At 51.3% G+C, this 18,498-nt stretch overlaps 5 protein-coding genes across 5 annotated transcripts; 2 read left to right on the top strand and 3 right to left on the bottom strand.

Annotated features, from left to right (window-relative positions):
• Positions 1-1,088: 1,088 nt before the first annotated feature.
• UHO2_07279 (uncharacterized protein) lies at positions 1,089-1,743 on the top strand (the record flags this gene model as incomplete). The annotated part of the gene is made up of 2 exons (XM_041555095.1): positions 1,089-1,413; positions 1,484-1,743. The coding sequence occupies 2 exons, from the start codon at positions 1,089-1,091 to the stop codon at positions 1,741-1,743; spliced, it is 585 nt and encodes a 194-aa protein (XP_041411029.1).
• Positions 1,744-8,393: 6,650 nt separating this feature from the next.
• On the bottom strand, positions 8,394-9,992 carry UHO2_07278 (uncharacterized protein; the record flags this gene model as incomplete). The annotated part of the gene is made up of 1 exon (XM_041555094.1): positions 8,394-9,992. One exon carries the CDS (start codon positions 9,990-9,992, stop codon positions 8,394-8,396), a length of 1,599 nt encoding a protein of 532 aa, XP_041411028.1.
• A 146-nt stretch (positions 9,993-10,138) lies between these two features.
• Positions 10,139-10,602, top strand: UHO2_07277 (uncharacterized protein; the record flags this gene model as incomplete). Its single annotated transcript, XM_041555093.1, has 2 exons — positions 10,139-10,184; positions 10,211-10,602. 2 exons carry the CDS (start codon positions 10,139-10,141, stop codon positions 10,600-10,602), a joined length of 438 nt encoding a protein of 145 aa, XP_041411027.1.
• A 253-nt stretch (positions 10,603-10,855) lies between these two features.
• Positions 10,856-13,477, bottom strand: UHO2_07276 (uncharacterized protein; the record flags this gene model as incomplete). Its single annotated transcript, XM_041555092.1, has 1 exon — positions 10,856-13,477. The coding sequence occupies one exon, from the start codon at positions 13,475-13,477 to the stop codon at positions 10,856-10,858; it is 2,622 nt and encodes an 873-aa protein (XP_041411026.1).
• Positions 13,478-14,137: 660 nt separating this feature from the next.
• Positions 14,138-17,332, bottom strand: UHO2_07275 (putative YEF3 - translation elongation factor eEF3; the record flags this gene model as incomplete). Its single annotated transcript, XM_041555091.1, has 1 exon — positions 14,138-17,332. The coding sequence occupies one exon, from the start codon at positions 17,330-17,332 to the stop codon at positions 14,138-14,140; it is 3,195 nt and encodes a 1,064-aa protein (XP_041411025.1).
• Positions 17,333-18,498: the final 1,166 nt, after the last annotated feature.

Below are 18,498 nucleotides of genomic sequence, written 5' to 3'. Positions count from 1 at the left end.
CCGAGTGACTGTTCCAGGAAAGCGGAGATGACGATGATAATGATGCTGAGCAGCTCAAGCAGTGCCACAGTGTCGATAGTTGTTCTTGGAGTTGAATTCAGCCCAAAGAGGCAGACAAAGAAGCAAACAGAGCTGCAGCTGCGCATCCCCACGCAGACACCACACAAAAGAGACCAACACCAAAAGGTTCCGAAGGTGAGTTGGGAACACATGAAATTCAGGCAAGCAAATTGCACAAAAAAAGAAAAAGGAAAAAGAAAGAAGAGAGGTTTCGGTTACTTACCTACGACCAACGATGAACGTAAGCGAGTACGTCGGAGAGGTGGAGATGATGGTGGTTCGGAAGAAAGGACATTGTCAACAACCAACTCGGGTTTCGGACTGCGCGTAAATATATCTTCACGTGATGCGTCTGTGAAATTAATAAGCATGAGCTCATCAACCCGCGGCCCTCGGAACCGGCCACGGAACCGGCCACGGAACCGGCCAATACAGTGAGATGTTTTTGTAGACACCGACAAGCACGAGCCTCCCACACTTTCATCTGAACCACCAGTCGGCTGAATCTCTACCGTATCAAATCGATCCAATAAGGTGTGGCGACTGTTTCACAGCCACCTGACTTCATCGCGAGATCCGAGGGCAAGTGAGCGAGTTTACCACTCACTCGTCTCATCTCACCTCTCCTTGCTTCTCACCAACACCCCCCACTCTCGCGCTGGCTCCGTGCAGCGCTCTTCAACCTCATCCGCGCCCTCCCGTCCTTTGACTGATGGAGTTAGGTCTCACGCACGCTCCGCCCGGCTATCATGTGACCCTCGACCACCTGTGGCCCTTACGGCCATGGCTGGGAGCTCGCAAGCGACTCTCGCACAAGTTAGGCAACCTCACATTTCTCATGTTTCGGTCTCTGTCCCCGCGTGTGGTTCGTGTACCTCGCAGACAGGCACTGATGTTTGCGAACAAGAGCTGAGCACTCGGCCCTCAAATACAGAACTCCCAAAACTCATTTCGAAAGTTCTCCCTCACTTCCTTCAAGATTCAGACAACCTTCAAGACCTTCAAGATTCAGACAACCTTCGAGCAAGATGACTCGAGCTTCTACTTCCGCTGCCAACTTTGGCCTCCTTCTGGTAGCTTTGCTTCTCATGATTCACTCTGTTGTGGGCGAGCTCACCCCTAGACATGTCCGTCAACATCTCTCTCTTCGTGGAGACTACACATATGAGCATTGCCTTCCCAAGTTTAAGCCTAATTATGGTGGCTACAAAGCACGCTGCGAAGCCGGAAGTGACGTCAAGCATACTTGCTTTGTTCACTGGGCCGGTAATCTTAGGGACGCGGAGGTTTGCCCCCACGTTGTACCATTCCAAGCCATGAGCAAGCTCATGATCAAGAACGATCACATGACGGGTAAGTTGTTTCACCTTCAGCCGTAAAATTAAGAGCCAATGCTGACCTTTTGTCTTCAATGCCCCTGCAGATTTCGCAATGGAGAACCCTACTGATTTCTTCAAGATAACCTATCCCCACTTCGGTGGAGTTAGCTTCCTCTTCGAGAACTTCGATAATAAGACCGGATGCAAGGACATCACTCTCCGTGGTGGTGAGAATACTGCCTGGAGGATCTGGGCCTCGGACGAGGATGGCAATGGCAAGGACATCGATACTTTGGATTATAAGTGGACGAGCAAGCAACTCTGCTCCAAGTGGATCCACATTCACGTCAAGAAAGATGGCTAGGTCATTCCAGCTTGACTCCGATGTGCCTCTTTCCAAGCGAATATGTCAATTCTCCTCAATCAATCTTGTTGTTGTTGTTGGAGCGAATAGCGTTGATCGCTTGTCGCAAGCGACACGGACTTGGATGGTAGGACGCGGTTTTATTACGTGTGGCGACGATGGACGGTCTGCAATTGGCAAAGTGCGTGTGTGCAGGAGAAAGAGAGAGAGAGAGAGAGAGAGAGAGAGAGATAGATGTTGCGACTGGCATTCGCCTCTCTTTCGAGCCGTTCCGACTCACAGCGATTAGCTGCAATCACCTCGACTTGGCTTAACCTCGTTTCAAACTCAGCTGGTCTTTGAGGTCCATGCCGAGGTCGAGTGCGGCGTGGACGTTGCTACCGAAACCTCACTATTGACATAGTTGACTGCTCCCGGCGCCGCAATCGAGACACATCCGGGGACTGAGGCGGAGAGCGCGTGGCCACAATTCACTGTCTGTTGCTGCTGCTGCCGCCACTTCTGCTTCTGCTTCTGCTTCTGCTTCTTCTCGATGGCAAGGCCATCACAACGATGCAATTTCCAAAGAACTCCCTGCCGATCGAGTCTTGTTTTTTTTTTTTTTTTTTTTTTTCCCACTCTCTTGGCCCTTGCCTGGCTCAGTCTGTTGATGATCGGGTCTACACTGGTCACATCCCATGACCCCATCTCGACTTGCGGTATTCTATGGTGACAACCGAATCGTCGATCGTAATCCTTGCAGTGGTACCGAGCATGCTTTTGCGAAGGGGCTCTGCTGAGAAGATCGTCACTTCCGTCTCTCATTCTCTCGGTGCCACATGATACAGCCACATGATCGTAGCGCCCTTTCGACCGCTTCCTCGAGCAAACAACGCCGGAAGCATGGTCTCAGACACTATTTAAAGCTCCGCAAGGCGTCAGAGAGAGCCCTCAGAAAAAGACCATGATCAAAATTGAGGCCTAAAAAATGGCAATGACGGAGCGCCAAAAACGAATGCGGTTCAATCTCAAGAGCAGCAAACGGCGAATGACTTTATCTCTCTGACCAAGCAGTAATCAATAATGCTTGTTCTTCTTGGCAGGTTACTATCTTGGTGAGGTCTGAGCATGAGCAAAGCCATGTGTAACCCAAGCTTGAACCGTAATTCTGCCTGCAAGCAACCTGCGGTAAAGCGAATCGACTCCCCACGCCACGAGCGCCTAACACCTCCTTTCCCGCATAGCCGAGAAACATGCATCCAAGCAGCTCCAGAGCGAATCAAAACCTCTGTTGGTGTTTGGGATCTAACAAATCTGGAACAATTTCTCCTCACAATTCGTTCCCAATAAGTTGAAGAGGCACCGGCATCGCTAATGCATGACATAGTAAATGGGAGCTCACAGGATTGGGGAATCAGGAAGGCATTGGGCAATGAGGAGGACAGGCAAGATGAGAGGCTAGTGGGAGCTAATGCAGCCTATGCATGAGGATTGACACCATGGTATGGAGGGGACATGTTGATATGACAATGCTTATGAAAGAAGATACATGGCACATGGGCATGACTCAACAAAGTGAGCACAGTCAGGTGCAGAGAATATGTATATATGTTCTTAGCTTAGTCGTTACCTCCTTACACAATACATGCCTTTTACACATAGAGCATCAGATTAAAAGGGAGTGCCTGACTGTGGCCTCCTGAGTGGTGTATCTAATTTTAACTGGCTCCCAATGTGGGGCTCGAACCCATGACATTCAAATATGGCAGGAGACAATGACTGCCAAGCCAGCATGGGTGAAGCAGCCAGGAGGACAAGAAAAGGTAAAACACCACAACAAGTACAAATCGACAAAGAGGCCACCGATGGTAACAAGACCAAGTATTTTGACAATGAGGATGAAGGAGGATCAGAATCAGATGACGATGATGACTGATATGATTACCGCACCTTGGCTAAAATCTTGGAGATGGTTCCCAAGCTCACATCATGCAACTATTATAGTTGGAGCACACTCATCAAGGCCAACCTATGAGTAGTTCCCCATGCCACATGACACCTAGAGGGCATGTATGACAAAGACCACCCAAAATGGAATAAAACCTTTGATAATGCCCTAGTGGGTGTCCTACAAAGCACCCTAGACACTGAAGGAGAGTATAATGTCCTTTACCTCCTACTCAACATCAGTAAGAATCATCTGACCTGCCATCAAGCTTGGAAGAAAATTGAAAGGAGTCTTAGCAGTGAAGCAGCTAGAACCTCGCAACAGATAGCATTACTTGCCAAGCTCAATGAGGCAAAGATGTTTCACACTGATGCCTGTAAGCTGATCCAAGAGATCAGGGTTATGCAGACTGAAACTAGCCTCCTAGGTGCCCCATTTAGTAATGATGCACTATATGCTGTGCTCCAGAGGTGCATGATTCAACACCTGGTCTACAAGGAGACAGTTGCCACAGTTCATCAGGTTAGCTTCAATGCTCTAGCAACAGCTTTGACTACATGCCAGTCTGCAATGGAGAGTGTACCTGGTCAGAAAGTGGACCCATGCCAAGCATGTGCTAGAATTGCTGGGGGCAACAAAGAGCAGGCTGATGATACTGAGTTGGACACAGGCAGCACGAAAACCACAACCAAACCAAAGATGATTTGTTGCTGGGTATGCAAGTGCTATGGGCATGGTGCCAGCAAATGTGATGCTTCTGTTGTCATTGCCGAAAATTCTCCACTCACCAAGACCAACTAGGAGGTCTGGTGCTCTTTCACCCTGAGTTGGCAGCAGCTCCCAAAGTCAGAAGGAACCACACATTGGATCTTGGATTCAGGAGCGAGCTACCACATGGTTAATGACCACAGCATGCTCATCCATCCAAGAAATTGCAGAAAGCACATGTATACTGCTGGAAGCGAAGTGCTGGAGGCAACTGCTGTGGGAGATACCAACATAGCAACAGAATATGGAGACATTTATCTCCAAAATGTGTTGTATGTTAAAAGACTCAATATTAACCTGTTGTCAACCAACTCACTGATGGATGAGAGAGCACATGTGACTTTAGACACAACAGGCAGACAAATACACTTGGCAAATGGTATGCTATTGAGAATAATGAAAGATTGCAAGTGTGGACTATTAGAGTTCCAAGGCGACACATGGTGACAAAGCACAATGACTACATCAACACCACTGTTTGAAGGAGTTGATGAAGAGTTCGAGCTGGCTGACCAGAGACCAAAGATCTCCACAAGACAGCTCTGGCACAAATGTCTAGGACACCCAGGTTGAGACAAGTCCAGAGTGATTGCTGATAAATTGAAAGGCGAACCTGTAGCAGCATTGGACCCAGATACAGCTCTGACATGTGAGCAGTGCATGTGGTCCAAAAGTACGGCCACCCAGATGGGGCGAGGTAGCAGCGAAACAGCCACAGGGCCCCTAGGTCTTATTCACATCAATCTGATAATAGACTCATCCCATGTGACAGAATACATGTGCACATTAGTGCTGGTTGACGATCATAGCAAATATGTGCATGCACAACCACTCTTACAAAAGAGCCATGCATTCATGCAACTCAAAAGAATAGTTTCATTCCTAGAGACACAGATGGGCAGAAAGCTAAAAGCAATCCAATCTGATCAAGGAACTGAATGGAAGAGTAACAAAGCGTTAGAATGGTTATTAGAAAAGGGCATAGAGTGGCAGACTACCATCAGTTACAACAGCAGGCAAAACAGATGAGTAGAACAGATGAACAGGAGCCTGGGTGAAAAGATGCAAACACTGCTGATGCAAAGGAGTTTACCAAAGAGATTTTGGCCACATGCCATACAAGTGGTGGCATTCAAGATCAATCTTACTCCCAACATTGATGGAGAGTTTCCATACCAGCTCATGTTCAATAGATCACCAGAACGATTCATCTGCCTCATGTGTGTATTCAGATGTCTAGCTTGGGTAAACATTCCAAAAGCCAAACAAAACAACAAGAAGCTGGACCAGTGAGTGGTTGCAGCCATATTCATAGGGTACAGCTTGGAAAGATAGGGATGGCTATTCTATAGCCCTGATTACACTCCGAACATTTTCTGGAGCAACTCAGCAAGATTCTTGGAGACACAGTGTTGGTCAGACTGATCAGAATGGTGACCAATAAGTATTTGACCTCCACCAGTTCCAACTATTGAAGAGGCACTTGATGATCTGGGATACACAGAAGAGAACCTATTTGATGAGAGAGAGCAAGAGCCTTTGGAAGAGTATGTGGACATGGAATTAGCCCTCGAGGAGGAAGGGAGAATGACAGAGGAGAGGGAAGAGTATGCACTGGTGCCACCAGAGGATAGAGGCCCATGGCCAAACTGGAAGCCAGCTAGAAACATGCACAACCCAGAGACCTGGGCAAAGAAGAGTTACTTCGGGCTAATGGTAGCCAAGGTCAAGGAGGGAAAGGACAGCCTGAACCCAACTGTTTGCGAGGTGCTGGCTGGAAAGGATAGGAGGTTCTGGGAAGAAGCAATGCGCAAGGAATTGGATGGACTCGAAGCGATGGGAACATGGGAAATGACTGATCTACTGCAAGGTATGAATGCAGTCGACACATGATGGGTGCTCAAGATCAAGACTGATGCAAACCTGGTCCCCACAAAATACAAGGCAAGATTGGTAGCACAGGGGTTTACCCAGAGAGAGGGCCTAGACTACACAGAGATATTCACACCAGTGGCACCCATCCAGGTGATAAGGGGAGTGCTGGCCATCGCAGCCCTATGAGACTGGGAGGTTGATTCCATCGACATCAAACAGGCTTACCTCAATTCAAATCTGCATCATGATGTCTACCTAAAGCCACCGGTAGGAACCAGGGTACCTCCAGGAAAGGTATTGAAACTCATAAAGGGGCTTTATGGTCTGAAGCAATCAGGTCGGGAATGGAACATCAAACTGGACACCCACCTCTGAAATATCAGCTTCCACTGCATGCCAAGTGCCCCATGCCTTTACTCAAGGGGAGTGGGCAACCAACTCATGGTCATCATGGCATATGTGGATGATATGCTGATTGCATCACCTAGCAGAAGGGAGGTCGACTGCACTAAAGCCGAGATCATGGACAAGTGGGGAACAGAAGACAATGGACTGGTAAGAGAATTTCTAGGAATCAAAATCACCTGAGAGAGAAGACAAGGCAAGATCACACTCAACCTGACTGCATACATCAAAGGCATGGCAAATAAGTGGCTAGAAAGAACAAGCGAACAAACCTGGATCCCAATGCAGAGTGTAGCAGGAACTGCTGGAGGAAATAAATGCAACCCAGATCAGGCCAAACAATATCAAGAGCTAGTGGGGCAACTTTTGTGGGTATCCAACACAGTGAGACCAGACATTTCATTTGCAGTAGGAGTCTTAGCACAATACATGTCAGGACCAATTGACAATGCTTGGAGTGCTGCAATGCATTTGTTGAAGTACCTGAATCAGATGAGCGATTACTGTTTGAATTTAGGAGGAATGCACAGGAGTCATGCAGACCAACTGGTGGTTACATATACTGATGCGAATTGGGCTTCTGACCCTACAAATGGACATAGGAGTACATCCGGAGCAATCACATATGTGTATGGATGCCCGGTTAGTTGGAAATCACATGTACAAAAATGCGTGGCACTATTGGCAGTGGAAGCGGAACTGGTTGCAGCCTCTGAAGCAGCAAGAGAAGCACTCTTCTTCTCATACCTACTTAGGGATCTAGGAGTATTCAGAGTCAAGCCAACACTACGTGCTGATAGCCAGGGGTGTTTACAAGTCAGTAAGGATCTGGCCAAGCACTGGAAACTCAAACACATCGATACCAGATACTATTTTGTTAGGGATCATGTGCAAGATGGTGACATATTGATCAAGTTCGTCAGAATGGCCAACAATGTGGCCAACATACTCACAAAGCCACTCAAGGGACTCAACACAACAAGGATATCAAGAATGATAGGGTTGGATATGCCATTGAGGGGGGGGAGTTGAAGAGGCACTGGCATCGCTAATGCATGACATAGTAAATGGGAGCTCACAGGATTGGGGAATCAGGAAGGCATTGGGCAATGAGGAGGACAGGCAAGATGAGAGGCTAGTGGGAGCTAATGCAGCCTATGCATGAGGATTGACACCATGGTATGGAGGGGACATGTTGATATGACAATGCTTATGAAAGAAGATACATGGCACATGGGCATGACTCAACAAAGTGAGCACAGTCAGGTGCAGAGAATATGTATATATGTTCTTAGCTTAGTCGTTACCTCCTTACACAATACATGCCTTTTACACATAGAGCATCAGATTAAAAGGGAGTGCCTGACTGTGGCCTCCTGAGTGGTGTATCTAATTTTAACTCAATACCAAGACTCGCGTGGCGATCCACGAAAGAGTTCAACCGCTGTCGACCGCTGTCGACCGCTAAAGAAAAGGAAAAGGATGATGAGGTGGCAACTCAATTATCCTTTGGGATTGTGACACAGGACCTCCTCAATTCACTGACTCCATCGGTGCTGATTACCACAGGCAGACATGAATGCGAGGGGAGTAACAAATCTGCCATAAGTTGAGTTGACACGATGCAGACCGAATGCAGAGACGCCCATGATTGTCACAATCGGCCGGGCTTTGGTTACGCAGTCGACCTGGGATCGACCTCGAATGCTTGTGTCGGCAAGTGCACTACCTGGTTGGTCACATCGTGGACATTCTCCCCGTCTGATCCGTGCGACTTGGTGCTCTGGAATGTGCCCATGGAAGGCTTCATCTTGATTCCATGGTTGCCTTCGATATCTTCTTCATCGTCATCATGGGTTTCGAATGCCAATGTTGGCTGGTCTGGCTCTCGTTCGATGACTTGGTCCTTCTGTCTGATGACCGTGATATCGATCGGGATGTGGCACCTGATTAGATTGAGACCGTTAGCTGAACGGAAGAGCGGATCGAAGGTCACAATCGAGCAGAAGAATGTCATGAGGAGACAACAGAGGATTGTAATGATGCTGGTGATCACAAGCGCCGAATTGATGTAAGGGCTGATATCACCCCGCTCAACTTCGTGAGGAAAGGACCTGCCGACCATGTACAGCGGAAGGAAACCGAAAGCAGGCACCGCACTGATGAGAGCGACAACATAGCCGACAGAAAGCAACGTCATCTTACGGGCGGTGGCGCTGAGTTGCTTGCTGTTGTCTTCCGCGATGGGCTTTGCTTTAAAGATGAGATAGTACAATTTCCGCAACGAGTCCTTGTACGATGCAGCATCAAAGTGCGGACAGAGAGAACAGGCATGGTCGATGAGCCTGATGATGTTTGGCAAGCCGTACACGATGCAAGGGATCCAGATTGTGAAAGCAGCAGCTGCAAAGATCAAAAGGTTGATAGAGACGTATCTGTGCACCTCAAAGTACTCGGCAGCCACTTGGCGCCCCGCCCAGATGAGATCGTCCGAAGCCAGGACATCTTGATCTCGAAAAGCTGGAAAAGAGCCTTGCGCTGAATTGTGAATCCGCAAGAGGATCTCGGCGGGCAGAAGGTGCTTAGAGACAGCTTTAGCGTGATAGTAAGCTCGACCTGAGAAGCATACCAGCGTAACGGTGGTCACTGTGAAAAAGGTCGTCGGAATCATGAGCAGAGCATTGTTGATAGCCGGTCGAGTCGGAACCGGCAGGTAGTACCACGCTTCGCGGTCAGCAACGGCTTTGTTTGCACCGAGCGATGAGAGAGGCGACCTTGGACTGCAGCCGAGCACAAAGCCGTGAACGCTGATGTAGGCAAAGACCACCAGGGACCACCAAGGAGCCGGAATGAACCAGAAAAGTTCTAGAACGCTCATGTGAGCAAAGGAGTAGATGGCGAGCATTATTGCACTGAAATTCCAGGCGAACATGTAGCTCGTCACAGCGATGATGATGCAGGTGATTGCATTGCCGACGTACAACGTTCCGTAAGTGCTGTACTTTGTCGTGATGATCCAGAGCTTCTCGCGTCTTCTTCTGAGGAGAAGCACGGAGCAAATAACCACTGTGAGCACGAACCAAGCCTCGCTGGCGAGAAGGTAGATGCGGTTTCTGGGCGTGATGGGTGCGTACATGGTCTTGTAGAGGGCGTTCACCACTTGGGCTTGAGTTTGACCACGATGCAGAAAGGTCATGCTGTGCGGGCCGTAGGCATGTGAGAAGGTCAACCGCTGAGCCCGTATCTCGAGCTGGGCAGTGCTGTTGAGACCCATGACGGAAGTCTCCGAGCTTGGAGTACGGTGATGTGAGGGACTTTAGGAGAAGTCTTGCCACAGCTGTTAGGATGATGTCAAGTGGGTGAGACCAAGACGAAATCGGCTTTCCCTTCATCGACCCTACAATACTTATACACTGCACCATGACAGGGCTTGCACAATGCCATGATCAGGTTCACAAAGCGAATAGTAGCCCTCTCCAACATGCTTGGCAGAAGAGAAAAGTTCGTGCATTGTTGAGATCCCGCGATGTGAGAAGCGAGCGGCATTCAGCGAAGCGAGAGGATCAGTGCCCAAGGAACTGCAAGAGGACAATGGCAGACAATGGCAGGATAAGCTCGGGCCCTCGCGACCAAATCACCTTCAGGCTCAGACGTCAGAAGCCAAGTGGAAACCTAGCGGTGCACCTACCTTTGAGCCTTGCGAAGAGGCCCGAGGTTGCCGTGGCTACGGGGAGAAGGGGAACAAAGGGCCGATCGACAATGGCCAGTGGACTCGCCTAAGAATTCTAGGATCACGGACCTGTCCGGCAGCGCTTTATGTGAATTCGGCTCAGCGCGGTCGCCAGCACAATCAGACCTGCTGGTCTATTCAGCAGGAGGCCTAATTGAACTCGAAACAGCATGGGAGCAGGCATGAACGCCTTCGCAGGCTCGTATGTTCCGGGCTAGTAAACGGAGCCGCGCCAAGGAGCCGTCGGGATCTGCAACAACTCGGCCTGAGCCAAAGGCGAGACGCTAAAGAATGCACAAGACAAACGTAGCCCTTCAAACGAAGAGATTTGCACGAAAGGAATACTGTGTACCGGGATTGGCAGTAGGATGAGTTAGGCTGTTATTCAAAGGATCGAGTGGGCACCACTAAAAAGGCCAGATCTCGGCAAAGCAATCAGCTATGTCCTCGGCGAGCGCTGCAGGCTGTTCAAGAGCTGCAAAGTGGCCTCCCTGGTAGTGACGTTTGTACCACCTCAGATTGACACTGGCCTTGACAAACGACCTGGGCGACTGGATGATCTCCATTGGGAAGCTCGAGTATCCTGTGGGTTGCTGAATGTAGTTGCTCGGGTCGCTCGCGATCTGCGATGGACCTCGGGGATCTCGGTTGCGGTACGGGTAAAAGGAGCCAGCAATGGTGTCAGTCAACTCGTAGAGGGTGATGTTGGCCAGGATGATGGAAGGGTCAGGTGTGATGTCGGTCCAGGCGTGCATTTTTTCCCCGACCCAAGCGAGCGTGGAGAGCGGAGAGCGAGATAGCACAAGACCTAGCGTTGAGGGCTTGGTAGCATGCATTGCCGCATAGGCACTACCGGTAGCAGTGAATTGCAAGCCTCTGTTCAAGCTTTGACGCTCATCACGTGAAAGGGGCCCAGGGATCGAGCCTAGACTGAGCAGGGACACCACCCTCCAGGCCGCTTCTGCTATCACCTCGGCTGCCTTGCCTATGAATGCGCCTGTGCCGCAAAGAGACCGTGAGATTTCGCCTTGACTCCAGCTCTCAAAGACTCCGAGCGCTTTGCGAGAATATCGCTGCTTGGAAACCATCTGGGGCATCTGCAAGATCCAGTGAGGCGTCAATTGTCGACCGAGAACAGGCAGAACAATGTTGGGACCCTGTGCCGGACAAAAGTTGAGGTGGACGGCTCGCACGTTGTTGGGGAACTGAATAGCCATGCTACGAAGCACGGCAGCGCCCCAATCACCAGCCTGGATGGCATAGTTGTGATAGCCGAGCGTGGTCATGAGCTTATGCATGATGCGGGCGACATCCTTGACGAGCATGTCGCCATCCGGCCCGGAATGGGTGCCGACGAGCTTTCCTGATCGCGAGTCCCTGGCGAACCCACCAGCTGCACTGGAGAAGATGTAGCCGGGATGGGAGGGGACAACGACGTCAAAGTGGACTGGAGTCAAGTTGCCCGGGTGGGCGAGCGGCTTGATGATGTCCAAAAACTCGTGGAAAGAGCCAGGCCAGCCATGAAGCAGAAGAAGAGGGATGAATTTGATGTTGCTGCCTGAGGCAGGGGGATTGGCGCGCTCGTGGATGAAGTGGAGATCGACGTCTTCGATGAGCACCTTGTAGTGGGAGAAAGAGGTGATGCGAGCCTGTTCGGCTGCCCACGTATCGTGATCTGGACCTGCTCGACTACTGGTGCTGGTACGTCCAGCCGTCTGGCACTGATCGTTCTCGGATGCAGATGAGGCAGGATCGGAGCGAAGGAAAGGAATCCATGCATCGCGTAGCTCACAGAAGCGGTCGTGGGTGAGACCGAAGCGTTCGTATTCACCCTCAAAGGCGGCTCTCGTCGGAAGCTTGCGCTGTGCATCGTTCTCAATGCATTGGATCAACTCGTCGATGCTCTCTTGAGCAATCGTAGGGTCAAAGTCTCGAACAAAAAAAGACTGGGTACTGGAGCCTATTAGCTTGTCATCGCGGGCATCGCGGGCATCGCGGGCATCGCGTGCCGCCAGTTTGCCTTTTTCGAGATGCGCATCGCTGCTAACATTGGCAGTGTGGGAGTGGAGTGGCGATGCTCTGGGTAGGAAGCCGTGTTCACCACCTTTGTAGACCGAGTCGACGTGAGGTTTAGTGTTGAAGAGGCTCCAGAACTCGTGGCCATCGAGACCACGCTCGAGGTAGTGCGGCAAGCGCTGATCTGGTTTGTTTGCGATGGGACGAGGCAGAATGCGAATGTGATTCTCCTCGACCAGCTCCTTGACCCAGCGTTGAGCAGTTTCGGGACTGTCATCTGGATGGTCAGGAAATGCTGGACGAAGGAAGCTGAAAAGCGGCCACCAGTCGTAGACGCGCGAATCGGAAACGATCCACCGATGTCCCCAGCCTACCGACTTACTTTGATGTAGCAGCAGGATGGCCCTAGCTACGTCTTGGCCATGCACAAAGTGGACGCTGCCCTTAAGAGCGAGCATCTCTTTGGTTGCGCCGATGCGGGAAGCAAAGTTTCTGGGTTGGCGTTGTCCACCGTAGAGACCAGCGAGGTTGAGAATGGCGGCTCGTCCTACTGGGGCGCCCTTTCTGTGGAGACTATGGGTAGCGGTGATGTCGAGAAGTCTTTGCTCGGCAGCAGCACGTGCGTTTGTGAGATCAACAGGAGAGGCAGAAGTGTTTCTTCCGGATCCCCAGATACCAGTGCTGCCGAGCTGGATCCAGCGCGTGCGTCCATGAAGCTCTTCATACTCATAAACAAGGTCGTCAACTTGCTGCAGATTCTTGATGGGGAAGATGATGACGACAGTAGAGGCACGAGGCAGTGGACGAAGTGAGTCTATTGTGACAGGATCCGTCAGCTCAAATTGAATCTTGTGGTCGTCGTCTGGATTCTTCTCGTCGGGTGGAGACCGGGAGGTATAGGCATAGCGAACTCGTGTGTGTTCCAGAAGAGGGATGAGGAAAGACGCAGTCCATCCTGAGCCCAAGAGAAGCATGTCGACCGACGAGGGGACGGCGGTATCTAGCTGCACCATGTCGACTTGATGGCTGCAGGCCTATGCAGCAGCAGCGTGGATGGTGTGTAGTGAGAATATGGATCGATGCGGCGAAGAGGGTATCACATGCTGATCTGAGCGTAGTGAAATCACATGACCTCATTCCTTCGCTCTAACATGTCCGCCAACCTAGCTCACCGTCGTCATCCATCATCACCCACCAACGCTCGTCAACAGCCTCCTATTCCTATTGTGCTACCATGCAAGCCCCAGCATCACTTTATCCCACACATACACACACATATACACACTGATCATCAGTAGATATATATATATATATATATACTTGGCATTGCTCTGTACTTGGTTGTCTTCTAATAGAAAACAATCACTATCTACTTGGCCGCTCCTCGCTTGTGCATTCCTCAACAACTCTATCGTTTGAGCTTGCAAGCATTGCGTGTAAGACGATATTATGGCCATGGCCGCGCTGCAGAGACAAGTATGAGAGACGAGTAGATAGCGATGGACCATGGACCATCACTACTACTCGAGGCTCAGCATACACTACGAGGAGCAATTCGGGAAATGAGTTGGATTTCGGAAAGACAAGTTTGTAACTAAAGGACTGATTTTCAAAGCCAAGGTTGACATGGTCAAGGTGAAACACGAGGATATGATCGTCCTATGGCATAAGATCTAGAGGTCCCCTTCGTCGTCGCTACCAAGGCCAAGCTTGGCTCGCTGCATCCTCTCTTTGCGCATGCGACGTTTGTCGCTCGCTGATTCCTTCTTGGCCTTCTTCTCAACTTTATGAACATTGCCCATAGAATCAACAATCTCATCGGCCTCTTCCTGAGCCTCGAGCTTAGTACCCTTGGAGTTAGACTCAGTCCAGTCGTGACCGGAGGCGACGAGGACACCATCGTTCATGGACCAGATCTCCTTGCAGGTACCTTCGGAGAACTCACGAGAGTGGGTAATGATGGCAACACCACCCTGGTAAGACTCGATCGCCTTGATGAGCGCAGCGAGCGACTCACGGTCCAAGAAGTTGGTGGGCTCGTCGAGGACGATGATGTGGGGTCGTCGCCAGGTGGCGGCACCAAGAACGACCTTGACCTTCTGACCACCAGAGAGACCGCGCATGGTGTTGTGTGAGGTGAACTCGCGCTCGAGACCAAAGTCCTCAAAGTGCTGCTCGATTTCTTTACGAACCAATGGACGGTTCATACCCAAACGTTGTGCTTCCTTGCTGTCAAAGGCCATGACAGCCTTCTCAAAACCACGCTTGATCAGCTCGTCTCTTGGGATCCAGATGTTGTCGGCGGAGGACATGTTCTTGAACGAGACTTCGTACTGGAAAGAGTTTTTCAACTTCTTACGAGCAACAATTTCGTCAATGATACGCTTGACGCCCTCATGAACGTAGACCTCACCCTGCTTCATGGCAGCAAGCTCCTCGGGAGAGAGCTTGCGGTTGGACTTCATGTGCTCCTCGAGGTCCTCACCGGTCTGGTAACGCCAGAGCATGTAGTCGAGAGGGGTCTTGTCGAGGTGCTGGTCAATGTGGTGGAAAGCGTGCTGGGCGACGTAACCAATGACCAAGTTGGGGTGCTTCCAGAGTTCACCAGAGTTGGGCTCGGTGTCGCCAACGACAAGCTTGACAAGAGTCGACTTACCCGAACCGTTGGGGCCGAGAATAGCGACACGCGAGGCGAGCGAGATCTGGATGGAAACACCCTTGAGCTGAGGAGCAGGGGTATTGGGATACTGGAAGACGACGTTCTTCATCTTAATGAGCGACTTCTCCTTGGTCTTGACACCGTCGAGAAGAGGAGGGTCGGGGAGCTTGAACGAGTAGTCCTCGCCGGTGTTGAGCTCGGCGTAGGCACGAGCCTCAGGGACACGCTTGACGAAGGCGTCGAGGTTACCGGGATACCTCTTGATCTTGAAGCGGTTGAGGTGGAGAATGTCAGTGCAAACGTTGTTCAAGAAACCAGAGTCGTGCGAGACAATGATGGCGGTGGCCGTCTTGAGGTTGCAGAGGTAGTCGGTAATCCACTTTACGTTGACGACGTCCAAGTGGTTAGTGGGCTCGTCAAGGAGGAGAATGTCGGCCTTGAAGAGAATGGCACGGGCAAGGGCGACCTTCATCTTCCAACCACCGGAGAGACCGGCGATGGGCGAGTTCTGACGAGCATCGTCGAAGCCGACCTCGTGGAGCGTCTTGACGGCCTCCTCCTTGGACATGGAGAGACGCTCGTCGGCGCAGATAAAGTCAAGGACGGTCATCTCACCTTCGGAACCGTCAAGGTCGTGCTCGACGTACCAGGTGCGGACCTCTTCGGGCGAAGGGAAACCCTCGACCTGGCCATTGGTGATGGCACGCATGAGGGTCGACTTTCCGGAACCGTTACGACCGCAAAGACCGTATCGGTGGCCACGCTTAAGACGGAGGGTGGCGGTGTTGAGGAGAATCTTGGCACCGTAGGCGAGCGAGAACTGACAGTTGCAAAGGTCTTCACCCTCCTCCTCGTCTTCGAAGATCTCGACCGAGTCACCGGTGGTCTTGGCAAGAGCAGTAAGGAGCGACTTGGCGACAGCCTTGGCCTGCTCAGGCTTGGAGCCCTTGATGAGGGTGAGGTAGGGGATCAGGGTCGACTCCCACTCGGTGAGCTCAAAGTTGCGGGCGTTGGCAAGGTTGGCCACAAGGACGGCAAGGTAGGCCGAGAGGTTGGCCTGAGCCTGGAGGCTCTGCTCGCCGAGAGACTTGTTGACCTGCTCCTGGGTGGTCTTGAGATCAACATCCTCGAGAGGCTTGACATCGGAGCCGTCGCCAGTGACGTTACCGACCTCACGGAGAGTCTTGATGGCACGCTGAATGACGCTACGAGCCTCAGGGTCGGCCATGGTGGACTCCATCTTGATCAAACCGGGGAGAAGCTTGCCGAGGAAAGGACGAACGGTGCGCTCGTTGTCGACGAGCTTGGCCATGTTGTCAATGATAACGGCGACCTTACGCTTGGTGGCGGTGGGGCGCTCGTTGAGACCACGGGAGAGAAGGGGCACCATGAGAGCGAGGGTGGGGCTGTCAACCTCGGAAACGAAGGTGGTAGCGGCAAGGAGCTGAATGGTCTTGGGGACCTCTTCGACAGGGTGGATGAGCGAGTTGATGAGGGCAGGGATGAAACGCTCGATATCCTTGTTGGAGATAAGGACGCAAAGCTTGGTGAGGGCAGCACGAGAAGCCTTCTGGACGTCGGTCTTGGTGTCCCAGATGACCTCGGTCATGACAGGGATGATCTCGGGCATGAGAGCAGCCATGCGCTCAGGGCAGGCGGTGACCATCTCCTCGAGGAGCGTGATGCAGCCGGTCTTGACCTGCCACTTACCAGCGGAGCGGGCCTGGGAGAGGACGACGTTGAGCAGCTGGGGAGCAGCCCAGGGGGACATGGCCCTGACAAAGGCGAGGAGCGAGTTGAGAGCAGCCTTCTGGACCGACTTTTCCTTGTCACCCATGGCCTCGACAAGCGAGTTGAGGACCTTGTCAAAGATAAAAGGTTCAACCTCGTGGCCGACACCCTGATCGCAGAGGTGGGAGACGAGAGTGCAAGCACCCTCACGGCCAGCAGCGTTTTTCTTGTCGCCGAGACCTTTGAGGATGACGGCGTCGATGCCAAGGTTGGCCAACGCGGCAGGGCCCTCAATTTTGACGAGGTTGGTGAGCTCCTGTGCAGCATCCTTGTCACCAGAGAGGAGGGCGTCATTCTCGGCGCTAGCCTCCTTTTTCTCGGCGGCGACACCGCTCTTGGCAGCGGCAGCGGCAGAGCCCTTGACGTCCTTAGCGGGGACGGTGGCGGGAATGCCAGCAGCGGTAGGCTTGGGAGCCATGTTTGATGATTAAACTAGAGGAAGAGTCGGTAAGATCAAGGGTGGTGGTGGAAGTGATTACGAGATCAGGGATCTTGCGTAAGGGGCAGTCTTGGTCGAAAGGTCGACTTTTTGGGGGGGGGGGCTGTTCTCCTACGAAGAAAAGAAGAGCCTACGTGAAGCGCTCTTTAATAAGGATGATGGACAGTGCTAACGAAAGCTCTGTGAAGAAGTGATAGTCGCCAAAGAGGGGCGGAGGGGGGGAGGGAGAGCGATGATGATGATGGAGAGAGGAGAACGTGTGTGATCGACTGGAGGCTCAGGTCAAGAGCTCTGCTGTATACAATGTGGAAAATTTTTGCAGGCGTAGGAGCAGGCGCAGGAGCAGGCGCAGGAGCAGGCGCAGCTGAGGCAGACCGAGAGAAGGTCAAGGCGACAGCAACTGGGCTGAGCAATGAGAGCGGACAGGCCCCCCCTCGATCGTACAAACCAAGTGGCAATCGCTTTCTGCTCACAAGTCCAACAATTTTGAGAAGGACAAAAAAGTTGGTTGCACAAACAGTTGAGGTTTCGCTGTTTCGCTGTTTCGCTGTTTCGATGATCTTAAATTTTATTCTTTTATGGATACTCGGCTACACTGGTGTATATATACACTTCTGGCATGAACTCTGGGTATGCTGCTCTATATCGCTTGGCTGTGCACTTGCTGCAATGCACTCCTGGTTGTTTCCTTATGTGTGGTTCCCAAGCTGTTACCATGACAACCATTGTGCATCTTATATGCAGGCAGTCCATTCGCAGTCCTCATTTTCTCATGCCTTTCAGACAAACCAATTTCCACAACTGCCTCCCTCAGGGGCAAAGCAGTAGGCTGCTGAGCTGCTGTACTCCCTTCAATGGTTAGGCCTAACCCCTTTCATGTGCACTGTAGTACTTCCTTACCAACAGGTTTGGTAAAGATGTCTGCCAAGTTTTCCGTGGTATTTATATACTTGATCTTGATCTTACCATCCTGTATGTTATTCCTAATGAAATGGTACTTGGTGTCGATATGCTTCAGTTTCCAATGTTGTGCAGGGTCTTTGCTCATCTGAATAGTACCAGTGTTGTCTGAGAAAATAGTAGGGGTACCAATGTCAATTCCAAAGGACCTGAAGAGGTGTTTGAAGAACAAGACCTCCCTTGTG

The sequence above is a fragment of the Ustilago hordei genome (assembly GCF_900519145.1).
Source record: "Ustilago hordei strain Uho2 genome assembly, contig: UHO2_contig_25, whole genome shotgun sequence".
In the NCBI taxonomy this organism is placed as follows: Eukaryota; Fungi; Basidiomycota; class Ustilaginomycetes; order Ustilaginales; family Ustilaginaceae; genus Ustilago; species Ustilago hordei.
The sequence above is the reverse complement of the archived record's forward strand: the minus strand, read 5'-3'. Positions and strand labels throughout refer to the sequence as shown.